Source organism: Microcebus murinus, chromosome 9 (genome assembly GCF_040939455.1).
Source record: "Microcebus murinus isolate Inina chromosome 9, M.murinus_Inina_mat1.0, whole genome shotgun sequence".
NCBI classification, from domain to species: domain Eukaryota; kingdom Metazoa; phylum Chordata; class Mammalia; order Primates; family Cheirogaleidae; genus Microcebus; species Microcebus murinus.
In genome coordinates this window covers 59,934,713-59,953,377 of record NC_134112.1, presented here as the reverse complement: position 1 = coordinate 59,953,377, position 18,665 = coordinate 59,934,713, and the positions used below count along the sequence as shown (strand labels likewise).

The window sequence follows — 18,665 nt, the reverse complement described above, 5'->3', positions numbered from 1 at the left end:
ATTACCGTTTAGTTTCTTGCTACCAGGCTTTTAGCGCCACAGGCTGTAAGTGCATGCTTCGGGACTACGATTGATCTGGCTATGAGAGTCTAATACCCGGCCAACAGGATCCCACTTAGTTTTAGAAGTTTTGGCTGGTGTCTGGGAATGGGTTCATGCGAACTAAAAGTCAGCCCCTGGTTTAGGACAGGAGAGCCAAAATAGGTCTCAGCAGTGCCCCCGCCGTAGTGCGCGTGTGAGGCTCGGGGAGGGCCGGAGAGTGCCGTGTGCCGCTGCGGCGCCCCCTTCACTAAGATGGCTTCGGCGCCCCGGCCCGCGGGGGCGGCCATCTTGGTAAAGGCCGGCGGGGCGGCCTGCGCGGTGCTGCCGCTGGCCGGGATGCCAGATTCGAAGGTCACAATCAGCGAGTGACCCGGCGACGGCCATCCACAAGCATGGCTAGGCGGCGGGCGCTGAGGCGCTGCCTGCAGCTGCTGGCGCCCCCGGCGGAGCCGGCGCGGCGGGGCCGGGGGCGGAGAAACCTGGGCGTCAGCCGCCCCAGCCCCTCCCGCTGCGCAGAGGCACTGTGCTCGGGGGCTCTGTGGCCGGAAGCCCAGGAACAGCGGCGGCGGTGGCGGTGGCGGCGGCGGCGGCGCGCGCGTCCGGTCGCCCCTCGCGCGAGGTGAGCCCGCGTCCCCGCGTCCCCGCGCCCTTGCTCCGCCCCTCCGCCGCGCGCCCGCGGCCCGGAGCCCTAGTTCCCTGGAGCTCTGCGCTCGCTCTGGTACCGTGCGAGAGGCGGTTTCCTCCGCTCGCTGTCCTCTTTCGCGTCTGCTGCCTCCTCCTCAGTCTGCCGGCTGAGTAGTCCGCACGCCCCGGCCGAGGGCTGTTCGGTCTCTTCGGCGAAGTAGAGCGGGCTGCGAGTGGGTCCCCAAGCCCTGCTTACTACGCTGGAGATGCTGCACTTGTGAGTGACAGACAGGGCTTCATCTGAATTTCCGCACCTCGCGAGTTGCGGAGCCTGCATCTCTGAAGCTGCCTGGGTGAAGAGCCACAGTATTTTTTTTTTTTTTTTTCCTTTTTTGGGAGAGTAGCTGCCTCTGGGATTTGAGATCCCATCTTCCCTGCAAATTACCGGGTTGCATCTTCACTGATAGGAATACATGTGGGTGTATGTTCTTTCAGTTGTATGTAAATGAATGGATTGACAACTTCCTCAGAGCAACTTAGTTCTGCTTCATGTGTAGTATTGATCTTCTAAAAATTCATTCCAACAGGTTTCTCCCCTTTTATTTTGAAATAAGTGTGCTTATTTAACCCCAGAATGGAAAGGAAGAGCAAAAAAAAAGGGGGGGCAAGGTGGAGAGGGGTGGTAGAAGGTGGTGCTTTCTTGAGTGTTATGTTCTGTGGTTGTTTGCCTCTTAAATTGGGTATTATTGCAGGCTTTTCAGAACACGTATTCTGATAGTTTTTTTTTTTCTGGATAAAACTAGAACTCGGTATGGTCCTGGTAGTTGAGGTAAATATATACTTCCACAGGCTCCAAGTTCTGATGCATTATACCTCAGTGGAACCTGAAAAATATTAAGGGAATGAGAAATTAACAGCCTTTTACAAAGTCATTTAGTTCTTGTCTTTGCTTTTACTGTAGGTTATTCTATATTTGTTATAACATGACTCACCTGGTTGGCTTTGGCTTGGCAGAAAGTGTTTGCTGTTTGATAATTCTGATTAATTTATTTAGAAAGTCATTCCTGAGATACAGTTCTCTTCAAATTAAGAAATAATTTCTATCTTTATTAACAAATGGAAGTCTAACAGTTCCATTTCTATTTTCAGTTGCATTGGTTATGAGTTAGCTGCAGACATTGACATCTGTTTAGAAAGAAGTTATGTAATCTTTAAAAAAAGAAAGATTGCCTATATCCCACAATAGTCTGCGTCTGTTGCAAGAAAATATTAGGTCTGTTAAAGAAGAAATTTAGGGCACGTGTACTTATTTAAAATAAGAATTTAAGAGAAAGACTGAAAGGTAAAAACTGTTTAAGTCAACTGAAAATATGGTCAGGATTTTCAAAGATTTTATTTTGTTAACGTTTGCAGGCTTTCCTGCTGCGAGGATTATGGTGAGTCTCCAAGAGATGAAAATATTTAGTGTATTTCTCAAATCCTTATTTTCACACACAATTCCAAATTATATTGTACAGATGCTGCATAGCAAAATTCTAATTGTTAAATTAGTCCAGTTATAACCATTAGAAGAACATTTTAACATATGCATTCCATCATAGGGTTTTGGTTAGGCTTTAATTGATAGTCACTCTTGTGTGTGTTTGAAAGAAGTATTGTGTTACTTTGGGTATTTGTGAGTTTGGAAAATTGAGGGGATTTTTATGAATATTTAGTCTGTGTTTGGAAAAGTAATATTTGCCTTTGATTTTTCTGTTTAAGTCTGCATTTTCTTTGTAGTGGTGGATAGCTGTGGATATAGTGGGATTTTCCATTCCTTTCTACTCTGTGTAAATAAGAATATGGCTATACAGGAGGGCTGTGTTGATCTGGGCATTTTAGATTGAAATGCATACAAGTAAAAAGTGTTTTCACTGAAGTATTATTAGGGAAGTGAACTGTGCATATAATTAATCATTAAAAAAGCCTTTTATCCTAAAGGCGTGTGAGGACATGAATAAAACTGACATTAAAAAAATCACTCATGTAATTTCCAGCATAAGGGTCAAGTAATATTTCATTTTAACACCTATAATACTGAAGAATTCTACCTATCTGTAATTAATAGTGCCTTGCTAGACTTGTTTTTTGAATTTAATAACCATTTATGGTGTATTTAAATATTAGATTACCTGTGAACTGATATATCTCTAGGGGCAGTATTATGTCAGAGATATAGTCTTCTGGCAACTCAGCTGGTTAAATAATGTATTATAGCTTTATCATTTACAAAGATCTTTCAGGTTTTCAAAAATTTATTTATTTCTAGTTTGATTTTATAGACATAAAATATGTGAGATTATTAATACCATTCCATGGATGAGGAACACAGGGGACTGAGAGCCTCAGAGACTTTAGCAATTTGGCCAAGGTCCCTTAGCTCAGCAGCCCTGGCCTTCAGCAGAAAATAAATACACATGCAGAGCTAACTCTTGTTATACAAGGGTACCAATGAAGCCAAAGTAGAGGGATGTGGGTCAGCAAGCTTTGGTCAGCAACACATTCGTAGATTGCACCCCTACACCTGAATAACAGGTTGTGAACAGTCAGTACTGTTGGCTGTGGAAGTACAGGGCTGGCATACAGATAGATGGGCATAATTCAAAATCGTCATTGAAAAACAACTCAGTTTATGCCTGCTACCTAGAATAATCAATCCGTCTTTGCCTAAACAGCAGATTTTTGTGTTTATCTAACTGGGGGGCCTTCCCAGATTAAGGGACATGTTGATCGAACAATGAATGCCTGCATGATTTTGTAATCTCTCAGTTGTAAGACTAAAGTTATCAGAATAAAGAAACACCAAGCTTTCTCATTGTTACTAGTATTCCTTAGATTGGTCATATATTTGTTTTGCTTGTAAGGCACTGATGCTAGGAGAATTGGAGGACAGCAATAATTTGTTTTGAAAGTTGTTTTTCTATGTTTTGAAAGTCCTTCAAACTACAAAGATGTTTGTTCCCTTTTCAAGTTACTGTGTTCATTCTTATTCTCTTAGGTTTGTTTAGAGAGCTTTCCTGAAAGCTTTCCTGAAAGCTCTCTAAACCAAGCTCATTATATGTTCTAAACATATACACACACACACATATGTTTTTTCCCCTCAGAATGTTGTGCTATTGTATGGTTAAAGTTACTAATGGAAGCTTAAAGAACTTCTGTACTCAAATTCCTTTTTTTAAACTTGAGGCCACATGAGGTGAAATGTGTCATTTATCCCATGCTGACACTATGGGCTTTTGGTTTTCAGGGTTTGTAAAGCATAATTAAGCTTTAATAATTAAGCATAAATAATTAAGCGTAAATAAGCTAAGAGCATGGCTGATGGATAGTCCAGGCTCCATCACCAGCCAGAGCTAGAATCTTGGAGCATCACATAACTCTCTGGCCTGACTTGCTTTACCTATAAATTGAAAGGGTCAAGCAAATGATGACTTCTCTAGGTGGAAGGATAGGGTAGGTACCCAGTACAACCTCTTTAACTCACAAATTTATTGTTTGTACCCTCACAAGAGTTTAGCCTCAAAACAGAAACATCAAAATTAGGCTTTTCCTCACACAGTGTCTCAGTTTTATATATAGACTAAATTTCCATTGTATATAAATGTACATGTGCTGTTTGGAGCCTATTTTTTAACTGGGTGAATGTTAATACTGGTGCACATTCTGAATATCATCAGAATGAAGAGTTTGATCTAAGAAACTTTGATATTCTCAGCAACATGCCTTGGTTAAGCATGATCATGTAGAGCTTTATAATTTTTTGTTTAGCTGCCTAAATACCTGAAAGTCATGCTTTATAATAATGTTTCATCTTCAACTTAGTATAAACTGCCCACACTTTTATAAATTTTGTTGAAGAGAAAACTATGCATTTATATGGTAACCTGAGGCATAGAGTGATCAACCCACAGTCCAGGTTTTCCCAGGACTGAGAAGGGGTTCCCACAACCATTCTTCTCAATTGGAAAGAGAAAATGCTAGATAAATGCTGTATAAACTCAGACATCTTTTCAAAGCAAGGAAAATATCTTCAAGGCACCATGTATATTTTCTGTTTATATGAGTGGAATATAAAAATAATTTATTGTTGATTCTTTTCTATGTAACTTTATAACATGAGAAATTAAAATAGTGACATAATTTGAAACCTTTTTCAAAATGTAAAATTAAAAGGGCCATTATATTTATTAGGGAACTAGTATTTATTGTCTGTTAAGTGCCTTTTACTTTGAAAATGAGAAAAAAAAGAAACAGAAAACTTTGTTGAAAGGAAAAAAGGCTAGCCTTGTCAGCGATGCTGTAACTGTTGGCTAAAGGCTACCTAATTTTAGAACCTAGGTATCTGCTCAGGATACATTTGTTTTGATTTTTCTTGTAGATTCAACATGATTGGTAGAAAGAACGTGGGCTTTGGCATCTGATGACTTGGATCCACAGGTCCAACTGTTACCAGCCTTTGGACTTTATGCAAGCAATTGAACTCTGTGAACCTCTATTAATATCATCTATATTCTGAGGAAGATAATATTGATAATCTACCTTGTAGGAATGTTGTGAGGATTAAATGAGATAATAAATATATAAAGTGCTTGGCACATAGTGAGTGCTTGATAAGTGATAGCAATTATGTGTGCTGATCAGTGCACTCACATTTGGATTAGGAAAGCTGTATCTGGGGAGATTGTTACCTTTAGTGTTTTTAAAGTTCCCCTAAACCTCCTTAGTTAACAGTAATTTTATCACTTAGGATTAGTTTGAGATGGTTTCAAAGATTGCTCAAATGTGTTTCTTCTACACATGAAAGAAATCCAGAGTTGAACACTTTAGGCTTGGTATGGTGGGCCCTATAGTCCTTCTAGCTCTTGTCTGCACCATTCCTGTATGTGGCCCTCATCCTCCTGGCTCAAGATGGTTCCAGGCAGCCCAATACAGATACAGGATCCCTTTCCCTCAAGGAGACTCCTCGAAGCCATATAAAACTTCTGCTTGTATCAGTTGGTCAAAGTGTCACCAGTATGACCATCCCTAGCTGGAAGGCTGGGAGATGTAGTCATTTGGCTGGTGCATAGTTACCCTAAGTAAAATGGGTTCTGTAACTGAGAAGAAAAGGAAGACTCGATTTTATGGTGGGCATCTACTAGTCTTTACCACTGTGCTACCACTTTACCATCATAGAATTCAACTACTCAACTATTCCCCAAGACTCTCCAGTTTTTATTTTTGTTAGTAGAGTTGGTGGGGGTGCCCTTTGTTGGCTTTTGTCTCTGTCCTTTGGTTACTTTTGCTTCTCTTATTATTTGACTCCCAGCAGGAGATATTTTCAAAAACAATTAACTATATCCCAGTGAAGAGCAATTAGGAGTTTAAGCTCTTTTTATTCATTCATTCTATAAATATTTATTGAGCACTCTTTATGTACAGGCTGCTGTGTGTTGTTATAGACAATGTGAATCATTACTGATTGCATTTCCTTTTATTTTCTTTTTTGCCTTGGCTTGGCTTGGCTTTCTGGGAGCACAGAGTCAAATTTGTGACTCAGTTGGATTGAATACAATTCTGTGACCTATCAAACTTTGTACCTAGCAATGTAGTCTTCCCATTCCTAGCACTGTGTAGCAGTCTCAGGATTATGTACTCTAACTTGGAGTGCAGGACAGGCAGGAAGAGTAGGCTTTATGGTGGGCAGCTGCCAGGCTAGCAAAAGTTCTAGGATACCAGAAGGTCCTTCCTAAATGTCTGTTTTACCTTTGTGCCGATGACTAATGATTTAAAGTAGTGGTTCTGAATCCTGCCTATATATCAGAATCACCTGCAGAGCTTTTAAAAACTGTCTGGAGAACACTCTCCTCCCACTGGCCATTTTGATTCAGTAGCCTTGGGTGTAGTTTAAAAAGCTCCACAGGTAATTCTGATGTGCAGCCAGCATTGAGAATCGCAGGTTTAAGGCTTTGTAGCTACTTGGATTGGGAGGAAATATTCTAAGGAGGATTTGAGTGTTGTTCCTTATCAGATCAGATCCTTTTTTGACAACCTGTTTTGACCATGGAAAAAGATGGTGGGAGGAACTCTGAGATTAGTAGAGTCACTTGGGTAGGAGAGGCAAGACACCGAAATGCTTTAGGGGCAAACTTAGTTACTCATGATTTATCTAGAGCTGGCCTTGCTTGCCTGTTTTTCCAGCTCCTAATGTGGGAAATTTTTCCTTTGGGCAAAAGAACCTGGTTAACTGGGACTTCAAGCCCCAGGCAAAGTGCTGGGTCTAGATGTGGCCACCATTAGTATCCTGAGTTTGTAGTTTTTGCTCCTGGGAGGCAGTGAGGGGAGATGAATGGGATTATCATTTGCAGAACCAGGAGACTATCCAGGTTTATGAGAGCCTCCTGGGAAATCCAGGAGTGTTGGTGCGGCCACAAGGAAGTATGGGGTTGGGTAGGAGTCCTGTGGAGAATTGTCATTTTATATTTAAGAGGTGTATTATTTCCAGGAAGACCAGGCCTTCTGTTATTCAAATATTAGAACAAAAACATATTCTAGAATTTATTCCATTTCAGTTTATTCATGCCATTGCCCTCAGCCCTCATATCTCATTAGTGTAGAAATTTTAAAATGGTATATATCTCCTACTGACTTTTTTTTTTTTTAAGAGACAGAGATTCACTGTGTTGTCTAGACTTGGGTGCAGTGGTGCATTCATAGCTCACTGCAGCCTGGAACTCTTGGGCTCAAGGGTATATCCCACTAATTCTTATTAAACAGTGTTTTGAGCACAATAAACAGTAGCTTACAGTCGTTGATGGCTTCCTATGTGCCAGGTACTGGGCTAAGAATTATGAAACTAAGGCTTGGAAAGGATGACAAGGAACAAAGTTGGGAAATATTTATTTTAAATCCCTTGTGCCCCACTTCCTGCTAATGTGGTTTTTCATGATAACCAATTCAAGTATATTTTCATTATATTCATTTTTAATATGCTTTTATAATTTACTACATACTTCCTACTATTCTTTTTTTCTTTTTTTGGCATATTATTGGGGTACAGATTTTAAGGTTTCAATAAATGCCCTTCCCCCCCTTCCCCTGCTTCCTACTATTCTTAAACAGAGGGTACTGAATTGAACTCAGGGATCTCAAAGTCCCTTTGAACCTCAAGATTCTATTAAATATTAGTTGACCTTTTGGAGATGTCTCCAGGCCTCACTCTGAGCCTATTATTACACTGTGCTGATGAGTCAGAGGTGGCTGAACAGGGTCTGACCCCAGTTAGTGCCCAGGCCTGTTTCCTTGGAAAAGTCCCCACTGTTGGTTTGGTTTTTGTCACTTACATTTTCTCACAAAGGATGGACCACATATGATATTCAGGGCAGAATAATGTGTCTGCCCTTCTGCCAAATTCTTATGTAAGTGAATCAGGGGCTCAAGTAGCCTCCTTGGTGACTTTCTTGATTTCTGTCTCCCTCTCTGTTGACATCAGGTTCCTTTAACTTGTTGGCTGAATTGGGGAGATTATGGGCCTTCTCAGTGTCACTGATCCAGTGGATCCTGGACCGTCACTGTCAGTATTTAATATGAACCACTCAGAGACAATCTTGAGAATCACTCTCAACCATCTTGAGAATTTGGGCCAGTGTGTTTTGGAAATGTGTTATTCTAAAGAGTACACCATTTTTTTTTTTTTTTTTTTGGAGACAGAGTCTCACTTTGTTGCTCCGGCTAGAGTGCCGTGTCATCAGCCTAGCGCTCAGCAACCTCCAACTCCTGGGCTCAAGCAATCCTTCTGCCTCAGCCTCCCGAGTAGCTGGGACTACACGCATGCACCACCATGCCCAGCTAATTTTTTCTGTATATTTTTAGTTGGCCAATTAATTTCTTTCTATTTTTTGTTTTTTAGTAGAGATGGGGTCTCGCTCTTGCTCAGGCTGCTTTCAAACTCCTGATCTTGAGTGATCCTCCTACCTCGGCCTCCCATAATATAGGCGTGAGCCACCGTGCCCGGCCAAGAGTACACCATTTTTGTTATTCAGAGCTGACACTTCTGTAAACATGATAGTAAGCCGAAATTTATATGGTTGATTATAATTTTTTCCCCCGGACAGATGTTGAATCCCTGGAGGTTGGGGCTTATATTCCCCACAGCTCCTGGAGAGCTAGAACTTAGATAAAGCAGATATTCAAACAATGTTTGTTAAATTTAACTTTACAAATGCTTGAAGTAGAGGCCCTTACAAGTTATATCTGACATCTTTTAAGTTTAAAAATTTGATGACTGTTTATATCAGATTTGTCAGGAACTGTCTTCTGAAATATTTCACCCTTTGAATAACCTGGTCCACCTGCTAAACCTGTGAAATTGTGCTTTCTTCCAGTCGAGAACTTTATTTTTCTCAGGTGAAAACACTTTGCTTCCCCCTTGCCAGGCCAGCCTGGAGAAAGTGGCTGCACCTAAGCTCCTGTAACTTGGAACTTCTTCGAGGGTATGGAAACTGGGAGGGGAGGGCGAAGGCCAAGTTAGAGGGGACAGCTGTTCTGTGGCCTGAGTTGACTCTTTGGTGCAACCAAAGATTGTTAGAATTTTAGAGGTGGAAGGGACCTTAGAGGTACAGCCCTCACAACTGTATCAACTCCCTTTAGAGGCAAAAAAGAAAAAAAAGAGGTACAGCCCTGTCTTCTCATTTCACAGATGAATGAAAGTCAGTTTCAGCAATATTAAGTGACTTTTTAAAGGCTACAGTGAATTCAGTAGAAGTCGGAAGCAGAACTGAAGTCAGAAAGAATTAAACAGTATGCTTTTTCCTCTTTCCTTGTCCTTTCTATCCAGGAGCTACGAAGACATGTTTCTCCATTGCTTTTCTTTGTGGGTTATGCTTTAAACTGCAAGCTTTTCTTTTTGCGTAATTGATTATGAGACAGAGACAGCAGAGAGAAAGCTCAGCCATATTCTTTAGAGCCACATAGAAGCACAATATTTGTGTTAAAAATCTTAGCTTAAGGAATAGTAAATTAATATTTAAGATTATCTAACATATTTAAGGTACATTTTCAAGTTCTGTAGGCATCAAATGTAGTCTTTCTTCCTCATCCTACCCCAACTTTTATAATTAAGTAATTCTGGATATCATTTAGATATTATTGATTATACCAGAAATGAATCTGTCCTTTGTGTTCAGTATTAGTTTTTCAGGTATTAAAGAGGCGATAATAACTATGTCATTTCAATAAATATTATTTAATGCATGTTTTCTAAATTTGATATAATATGACATTTTAATTTGCTTATTCTAAGGATTCCAGTTGTATACTGTAGGTGGTATTTTAAAATGGGCTTTGTTCTTAAGCTCACTGTTTATCTTGTTTTATTATTTCTAATTCTAACCAAAACTTTGCTTTCTTATTTACATATAGGAAAAACCTCTTATTGTATAGGAGGCACCCAGAGTGTTTATGTATTTTGGTGACTTAAAATCTTTTAATAGCCTGTGAAATGACTTTTAGTTCAATATATTGAATTTTGTCCAGTAAGAATTTGCAAAGTCTTTGGCAATCAGTGGTCAAGGATATTCGTTGTCCTTGACTACTTTTTGAGAGAGAACAAGTTCTCTCATATGTATCCTAAAGAGTTTGTGTTTTATATTCTTTCCTTTCAAAACTCTTTATTCTGAGTTTTAAAAGCTTTTGGTTAGTTAGCAATTCTTTATGATTTATTTGTCAAGTAATTTTTTGTCTATAATCAGATGAGCACTTTGAGACAAATTTAAATTTTTTTAACACAAGAAAATACTGTTATTTTTATAAAGGATAAAGGAACTTATGTACATTTATAGTCTTTTGTTACGTAAAATTATTAAGGAAAGAAAAATGGAAAAATAACTGCAATCTGGGTTTTTAAATTTATCTAAAATTCTAGAATGTTGTATCTTTCACCTGAAAAACGGTTCAATTGGATCAAAAGGTTCTATTTATTGTATATTCCTTACTCTTCTACTGAACATTAATAACAGTAATAAGAACAATATGCATTTGTAAAGCACTTTGAAGTACTAATCCATGGTGTCATTTGCTCATTACAGTCATTCAAGGAGATATTTAGGAGTTACCATCTTTATTTAACAGATGAGTAAGCCAAAGTTTAGAGAGGTTGAGTTACTCCCCCCAAGCTAACACCTCAAGTTAATGGTAGAACTGAGTCCTGTTTTCCTAACTCCCAACTAATGTTCCTTCCACTCTAGTGAAGATAAATTGCTTGGTGAGATAGAGTTATATTACATGTACATATATAAATGTATATTTTACATGTACATTAATTCTAGTTACTTTCAACTCAGTAATTATTCTTAAAAGTTGTTATAACTTATGTTTAGTGCACATAATTTATGTTCAGTAGAGGAGTAAAGACAGTAATGTATATTAAGCTGTTTGCTTTGTTTTCCTTTAGCTTCTTAGCAAAACTGGTTGTTAAGACAATAAAGAGTGAGTTAAAAATGGAATTCAGTGATAACAAACAATGCAGTACTTTGCTGGTTGATGTATGTTGTATACATGCCTCCCACAGAAAATTCTTGCTTTCATTATCTAGTGTACTGCTCATGAGTGGACATATCTGCCCCCACCAGTCTCCTAAATGCCTGTGGGAGTAACACTAATCCCACCTAAAATCCTATTGAATGTGACGGATGGAAACCGTTTAATTTTACCAAAGCCCTTTGCAAACATTTCAGTGAATTGACATAGTTTCATTAGCTATGTTATCTAGTATTGTATTAAAAGGCCCCTTCTTTCTTCTATAAAAATAAAGAGAACAAAAGTAAAATTGTAAATGTAATGTTATTTAGTTATAGATATATGAAAATACAGTTCTGAATACTTTCTAGATTTAATATCAGCATCTTTGTTGTTATGTAATGGACAGTCACTCAGTATTTATTAAATGTCTCACTCTAGGGATGATGATTTGCCACTTTAAAACTTATGAATATGTTGAAATCCCAAACGTGTTGTACTATTGTGATTTTTTTTTGTCAGAGAAAGAAAGCATGAAACATTTGCTTTTGAAATAGAGAGTTCTTGTTTTTTGAAAGCATTGTACCCATGTGTGCAGTTGTTAAAGTGAAATATTTGTACTTGGCTGGCTTGTCTTCACCAAATTTCACAGCCCAGACTTCTCTTTGGTTGGAGACATAGGGGTAGGTCATTCTGCTGTTAAATAGGCAATTAATTTTCAAAGAAATATAGAGAATGTGCTTGATAATTACTAGATGGAATTTATGTTGTCCTTTCTGTAATAAATTGTTCCTTAAAAAAGAACATTTGTACTTTATATTTATCAGTTGTCAGAGGGCTTTGTTAACCTTTAAATTTGCTTCTGGATTCTAGGTTTCTAGTCCAAATTTAGTTATTTTGTATGTGCTATAACTAGCTGTTCATTGAGGGAAGGAGGATCAGCAAATTAATTATGCTTCTGATTATGTTTAATTACCAAGGTTGACGCTTTCACTCCTGTTCCATAATATATATTTTCATATGTAAAATGCTATATTTCATCCATTTCAAGACAGACATTCATATTTTAATGCCACTGATATCAGGATATGTCATATAATGTGTGACTTAATTATAATTGATAACATTTTTACTTTCTTAATGGCATATAAAACAATAGGGTGCCTTATAATGCATTATGTCTTAAATTGGATGAAAATAAGTATAATGGGAATATCTTTAAGATTTGAAGCACCATTTGAAACACAGGTTGTTTGCTCTTCACTGTTTTAAAATGGGATTTATAATACCTACCTTGAGGGCCTACTGGGAGCATTACTTTATAAGGAATGTGTGAAACCTGTAGCATGGTATTAGTGGATGTTCTAGGCTTCTTCCATTTCCTACTCACTAAAGTGTCTCCTAGGCTCCAGTTTTTAGCCACTGTCTTTCACTTTTATCTAGCTGCCAGAGTTGTCTTCCTTAACTATACCGATTTTTAGATACCTTCAGTTTTTCCTCATTGCCTACAGTGTAGCCAAACCTCCTGAACGTGGCAGTCCAGATTCACAATGTAGTCCCATCCTTATGGTCCAGTCTTTTATCCCTTTACAATCTGGACTGTGACAAGCTTGCCTTGCTTTTTATGTCCCAGTTACGTTAGATTATTAGATATTGTCCCAAAACTATTTTGACTGTTTTTGTGGTCTTTGAATTAGCATGACCTTTTTTAAAAAAATTCTCCTTTATCTCCTGATTGTTTAAAACAATGAGCCAAAAATTTATTAATATATTTGGCAGAATTATTATGTATATGACGAATACATATATCTCATAAGCTGTTTATTATGACAAGGATAGCATGAGGTCAGCTCTGCCATCTATTAGACATATTGACAGGAAGCAACTTAAACTCTCTAAACTTGTATGTTTTCATCTGTTAAATGAAGTGGGATTTAAATGGATGGTCATTGTGTCTGTCCTTTGTAAAGTGCTCGGCCTAAAATTAATTATAACCTGGAAAGATGATTCTATGTGAACTGGTATAACTCACCCAGATCACTTTTTTTTTTTTTAATTTTGAGACAAGGTCTCTCTGTTGCCCTGGCTAGAGTGCAGTGGTGTCATCATAGCTCATTGCAACTTCAAATTCCTGGACTCAAGCTGTCCTCCTGCCTTAGCCTCCCGAGTAGCTGGGACTACAGGTGTGCACCACCATGTCCAGCTAATTTTTTCTATTTTTTTTTTTTTTGTAGATACAGGGTCTCACTCTTGCACAGGCTGGTCTCAAACTTCTGACCTCCAGTGATCCTTCCACCTTTGCTTCCCAGAGTGGTAGGATTAACAGGTGTGATCCACAGATCACTTTAAAATTCTTACAGAACTTAAAGAATTTAGATGTATGGCCAGTTAAACAGGATTAGGGAAAAAGAATGTGCATTTGAGAGTGCCAGCACTTTATGTACTTTATGTCAGTTAATCCTTTGAAACTTCCACAGGTAGGTAGGTATTGTACAGGTGACAAAATTGACGATTAGAAAGGTAAGTTTATTCGCCAAAGATATAAAGCTTGTTAGAGTCTCTTAGCTCTTAGGCTCACACACAGCAATGGCTGTGTAACAGTGTGCACTTTAGCTTTTGTCAGCTGTATTTTCTTTTCTTCATGGCAATTATTCTCCAGACTATAGACTATTTGCTCTAGATAGTTTGGAACAAAAAGTTTTGGTTCAGCATACGTGTTCAACCTGGGGTTTGTGTTCTTTCCCTTTCTCGCCCAGACTGTATTTCTATTTAAACACCATTGTAGTAAAAAAAAAAAAAAAATATTTGGCTTTCCATTACTATGCTTATTTTCTTAGGGTTATACAGTGTGTCGTGTGTGTGCAATGTATTTAATTAAACAGAAAGGAAATGTTTGTTTAACAAAATAGGAAAGAAATGAAGATCATGGCAGATAAATTCATACTCGTAATACATTATTTATTTCTTTTATGTATCTGGACTCCTGGGTAGGTCAGGATCAAGGATTTCAGTGCCGTGAGTTAAGCGGTAGTGGTGGTGGTTGGAAGTAGTAACAGTATAAACAAGGTCAGCAGCAGCAGCAGGAATAAACATTGAGCTGTGATCATGTGCATGTGTGTGTGTTACTATGTTTCCAAGTCTTTTATTTGTATTAGCTTTTTTTGTTTTTTTTTGGGACAGAGTCTCACTCTGTTGACCGGGCTAGAGTGCCATGGCGTCAGCCTAGCTCACAGTCCTCGGCCTAAAATTAATTATAACCTGGAAAGTATGATTCTTTGAGAACTGAGATAACTCACCCAGATAGCTTTTTTTTTTTTTTTTTTTTTGAGACAAGGTCTGTCTGTCACCCTGGCTAGAGTACAGTGGCAGCATCATAGCTCATTGCAACCTCAAACTCCTGGGCTCAAGCAATCATTCTGTCTCAGCCTCCCAAATAGCTGGGAGTAGAAGTATATACCACCATGCCTGGCTAATTTTTTCTCTATATATTTTTAGTTGGCCAATTAATTTCTTTCTATTTTTAGTAGAGACAAGTGGAGGGGGCGTGGGGGGGGGTGTCTCACTCTTGTCAGGCTGCTCTCAAACTCCTGACCTTGAGCAATCCTCCTGCTTCGGCCTCCCAGAGTGCTAGGATTACAGGCATGAGCCACCACGTCCGGCCTGTATTAGTTTTTTAAATTCTCTCAATAATCCTAGGAGGCAAGCGTTGTTATCTCCATTTTATAGATGAAGAAATTGAGGCACAGAGAGGGTAGAAAACTTGCCCAAGGTGCACTGACTTGGCAGTTTTATCTCTGAATTAATTGAATTTATATTGTTAATCAATTAAATTGATAGGGAAAAGCCCCCGCTAGGGGGCCCTGAGGCAGAATCCACTGCTGATTGGATACACGTGAAATTTATGGCTGATCCTGCAATCCTACTGTTAATTGGATAATTTTGCATGCTCATAGTTGATTGGTTGTGTGTGACCCAAGAAATGTATAAGACTGGAGAGAAATAAGGAAGCGGTGCTCAGAATTTGGTGGTATGCCCCTCTGAGTCCGCCGGCGAAGTAAAAGCTGATTCTCAGACCCTCTGTGTGCCGCTGGGTTCTTTCCCTGGTCATTCGCTGTAATGCTTGCCAGAACAAAATACATAAGTGAAATATTTCTCAGTTAATGTGTTACCTCCCTTCCTGGCATTTGGGCTCATTGCACTTTCTAGGAGCATTGGTAACAGATTATCATCAATGTAAAAGTGACTAGGTCTAGTGAGGTTATGTGTAAGTCATTTGAATTACTGAGGTATTCAAGGAACTAAAGCAGTCCTTAATATGTGTTGTTAACAATAATATTTTTAAAATGCAGGCATGCAAATATTACAGGTTCATGAAAGTGCTTTATTCTACAGAATTTCATTGAAATTGAAAATTTCATATGTTTAAATCCTGGCTGGGGAAATATGTTGTTTCCGGTTACAGCAAAGAGGGGATTTTAGAGGGGCTTGGAAGTTGTGCTTATAGGTAGAGCAAACATCTTTTCTGTTTAGCAAGCAGTGATACTATATTCTAAAATTGTGTTTTGCAGGAAGAAAGTTTCAGCTAATAGACATAATATTTTTATAAATTTGGGGAAATTTTTATTGGCTAAGAAATATTGCTCTATAATACATTTTAATGCTTTTATACTCATTATTTTTTCCCCCTTCTTTTTTATAGTTCTTCACCAAAGGACATGGATGAAAATGAAAACAACCAGTCCCTGGTGACTAGCAACCAATATCCTAAAGAAGCAGCAAGAAAACGCCAAAATTCAGCACAGAATTCTGGAGGAAGTGATTCTTCTAGGTTTTCCAGGAAAAGCTTCAAACTGGATTACAGACTAGAGGAAGATGTAACCAAATCAAAGAAAGGAAAAGATGGGAGATTTGTTAACCCTTGGCCAACATGGAAAAATCCCTCAATTCCAAATGTTCTCAAATGGCTGATAATGGAGAAAGATCACAGCAGCATTCCACGTTCTAAAGAGGTAGTGCTTGACTTTTTGGAGTGCTTTGTATTTACTCTTTTTTTTTTTTCTTTTTTGAGACACAGTCTCGTTCTATTGCCCTGGGTAGAGTACAGTGGCTTTATCATAGCTCACTGCAGCCTCAAACTCCTGGGCTCAAGTGATCCTCCTGCCTCGGCCTCCCAAGTAGCTAGGATTGCAGGTGTATGCCACAACACCTGGGTAATTTTTTTATTTTTTGGTAGAGACCAGATCTTGCTCCTGTTCAGGCTGGTCTCAAACACCTGGCCTCAAGCAATCTTTCTGCTTGTTAGCCTTGCTTTGTTAGCATTACAGGCGTGAGCCACCACGCCTAGCCTGTATTTACTCTTTGTACATATGTACTTGGCTTAGCTGTGAATTGTATTTTTACACTCAAGTTAGTTAATTGATCCCCTCCCCCATTTTTTTATTTTTTGAAACGGTCTCACTTTGTTGCCTAGACTAGAGTGCAGTGGCGTATCATAACTCAATTGCAACCTCAAACTCTTGGGCTCAATTGATCTTTCTACCTTAGCCTCCTGAGTAGTTGGGACTATAGGCAAACGCCACCACATCTGGCTATTTTAAAAAATGTGTAGAGGCTGGATATGATGGCTCATACTTATAATCCTAGCAGTTTGGGAAACCAATGCAGGAGGATTGCTTGAGGTTAGGATCATTGGAGACCATCCTGAGCAAGAATGAGACCCTATTTCTATAAAATATAGAAAAATTGGCCGGACAGTGGTGGCACATGCCTATAGTCCTAGCTGCTCTAGAGGCTGAGGCAGGAGGATTGCTTAAGCCTAGGAGTTTGAGGTTGCAGTGAGCTATGATAATGCCACTGCACTCTAGCTGGGGTGACAGAGTGTGAGACCCCTATCTTTAAAAAAAAAAAAAAAAGTTTTTTTTTTTTGTTTTTTTTTTTTTTTAGAGATTGAGTCTTGCTGTGTTGCCCAGGCTGGTCTCAAATGATCCAACCATTTCAGCCTCCTAAAATGCTAGGATTATAAGCATGAACCACTATGCTTGCCCCGTTGAACTCTTTTATATGATAACACACAGGATTAGGTTCTAGGGAGATAAAGTAAATAGGTATAACCTGTGCCCAAAGTTAATATTTGAGCAGCAAATTGTATATGTGAATAACCAACTGTGATCTGGTGGCAACCAGAGGTAGGGACAGAGTGCTTTGTAGGTATAGGAAAGGAAGTGATGGGTGCTGACAGGTAGAGTGGGAGATGGCTTCATGGAAGAGGTGATATTTGAGCGGGGCCTTGAAAGCTAAGAAGTATTTTGGCAGTGGTTGTTCAGGTAGATGAAGGCATGAACAAGGTCACAAAGATGAGAAAGTATATGATGTGTTCTAGGAAGCAGTAACCAGATGTGTGTTTGGAATATGGATTATGAGGGTGGTGGCATGGCCTACAGTGCCTGGCTTTCAGTCTTTGGGTAAGGCAACCAAAGCTAAAAAAGGAACCTTCAGATAATAACCTCTTTGGACCTTTGAAAATTGACAATAGGTTCCTAGCCTTTAAATGTGCTGGTTTTACTTAGAATGAAACTTACTAACATTTGGCATAAAGTATTAGATGAGTGAATTAGAAAGTATTTGGCAGAAAGTATTAGATTGGTTACCAATTGTAGAAGCACCTTTTTTTCCTTTCTTAGTTTCTAACCACCTCCCTCCCCCAAATCTTAGGCTTTTCTTATCTGCCAGCCCCTGTCCTGCCAGTCTTTGTAGTAAGTTGAGAAATAAGGAATGTGACATCCTGGGTGGGGTGCAGTATGAAAAGAGTGGCAGCATCCTGAAGTCTTGGTCTTCAGTGGGAAGAGGCAGGAAGGTGTGGGGGTGAGGGTAGGTGAAAGTGTTGGGTGGTGGTATTGGTGTTAGATCTTCTTGGTAAATATGTCCATTTGTCTTTGATATCACTTAGATGCTAGGAATGTTCATAGTATTATTCCTAGTTATCAAAATTGATTAATGTGAATTTTTTAGCATCTTTTAGATTGAGGCAGGACATTAATAGATGAAACCTTATATGTTTTCAGCTCTGAGAATGGGACAAAGGAACAAGAAAGGTTTTTTTTCTCCCGCTTCTTTCCCCTTTCTCTTGAAGAACACCACAAGAAGAGAAATACATTGTCAAGCTGTGAGGAGAAGAGTTAGGGCAGGAGGCCAAGATCGGTAGGCTATATGTGGAGGTCAGTTTCTTTCTAGTTTTTGAGCCACAGCTTCTAAAAATACAGAGGTTAGTAATGATGTCTTTAGTTTTGTTTCAGTTCAACAAGTAAGTGACCACATTAAGGTGGAAATACATCTCTCCATTCTAATGATTTGAGAAATACCGTAGAAATGGGATTGAATCTCATTGAATCTCTGAGGACTCACCAGGCTAGTGGTTCTTAAGTTCTTTTGGATACCAGCCTCTTTTTTCTTGAGACAGGGTCCCGCTT

At 39.0% G+C, this 18,665-nt stretch overlaps 1 protein-coding gene across 3 annotated transcripts in view; it reads left to right on the top strand.

Annotated features, from left to right (window-relative positions):
- The first annotated feature begins 320 nt into the window (after positions 1-320).
- NAPEPLD (N-acyl phosphatidylethanolamine phospholipase D) overlaps positions 321-18,665 on the top strand; it is a 36,490-nt gene continuing 18,145 nt past the window's right edge. Inside the window, exons 1-2 of one of the 3 annotated variants that reach the window (XM_012747128.3) lie at positions 321-661; positions 15,899-16,208. In XM_012747128.3, coding sequence (XP_012602582.2) covers positions 435-661; positions 15,899-16,208 — 537 coding nt within the window. In that variant the 5' untranslated portion in view covers positions 321-434. The other 2 variants (XM_012747137.2, XM_012747155.2) reach the window with 2 other exon arrangements.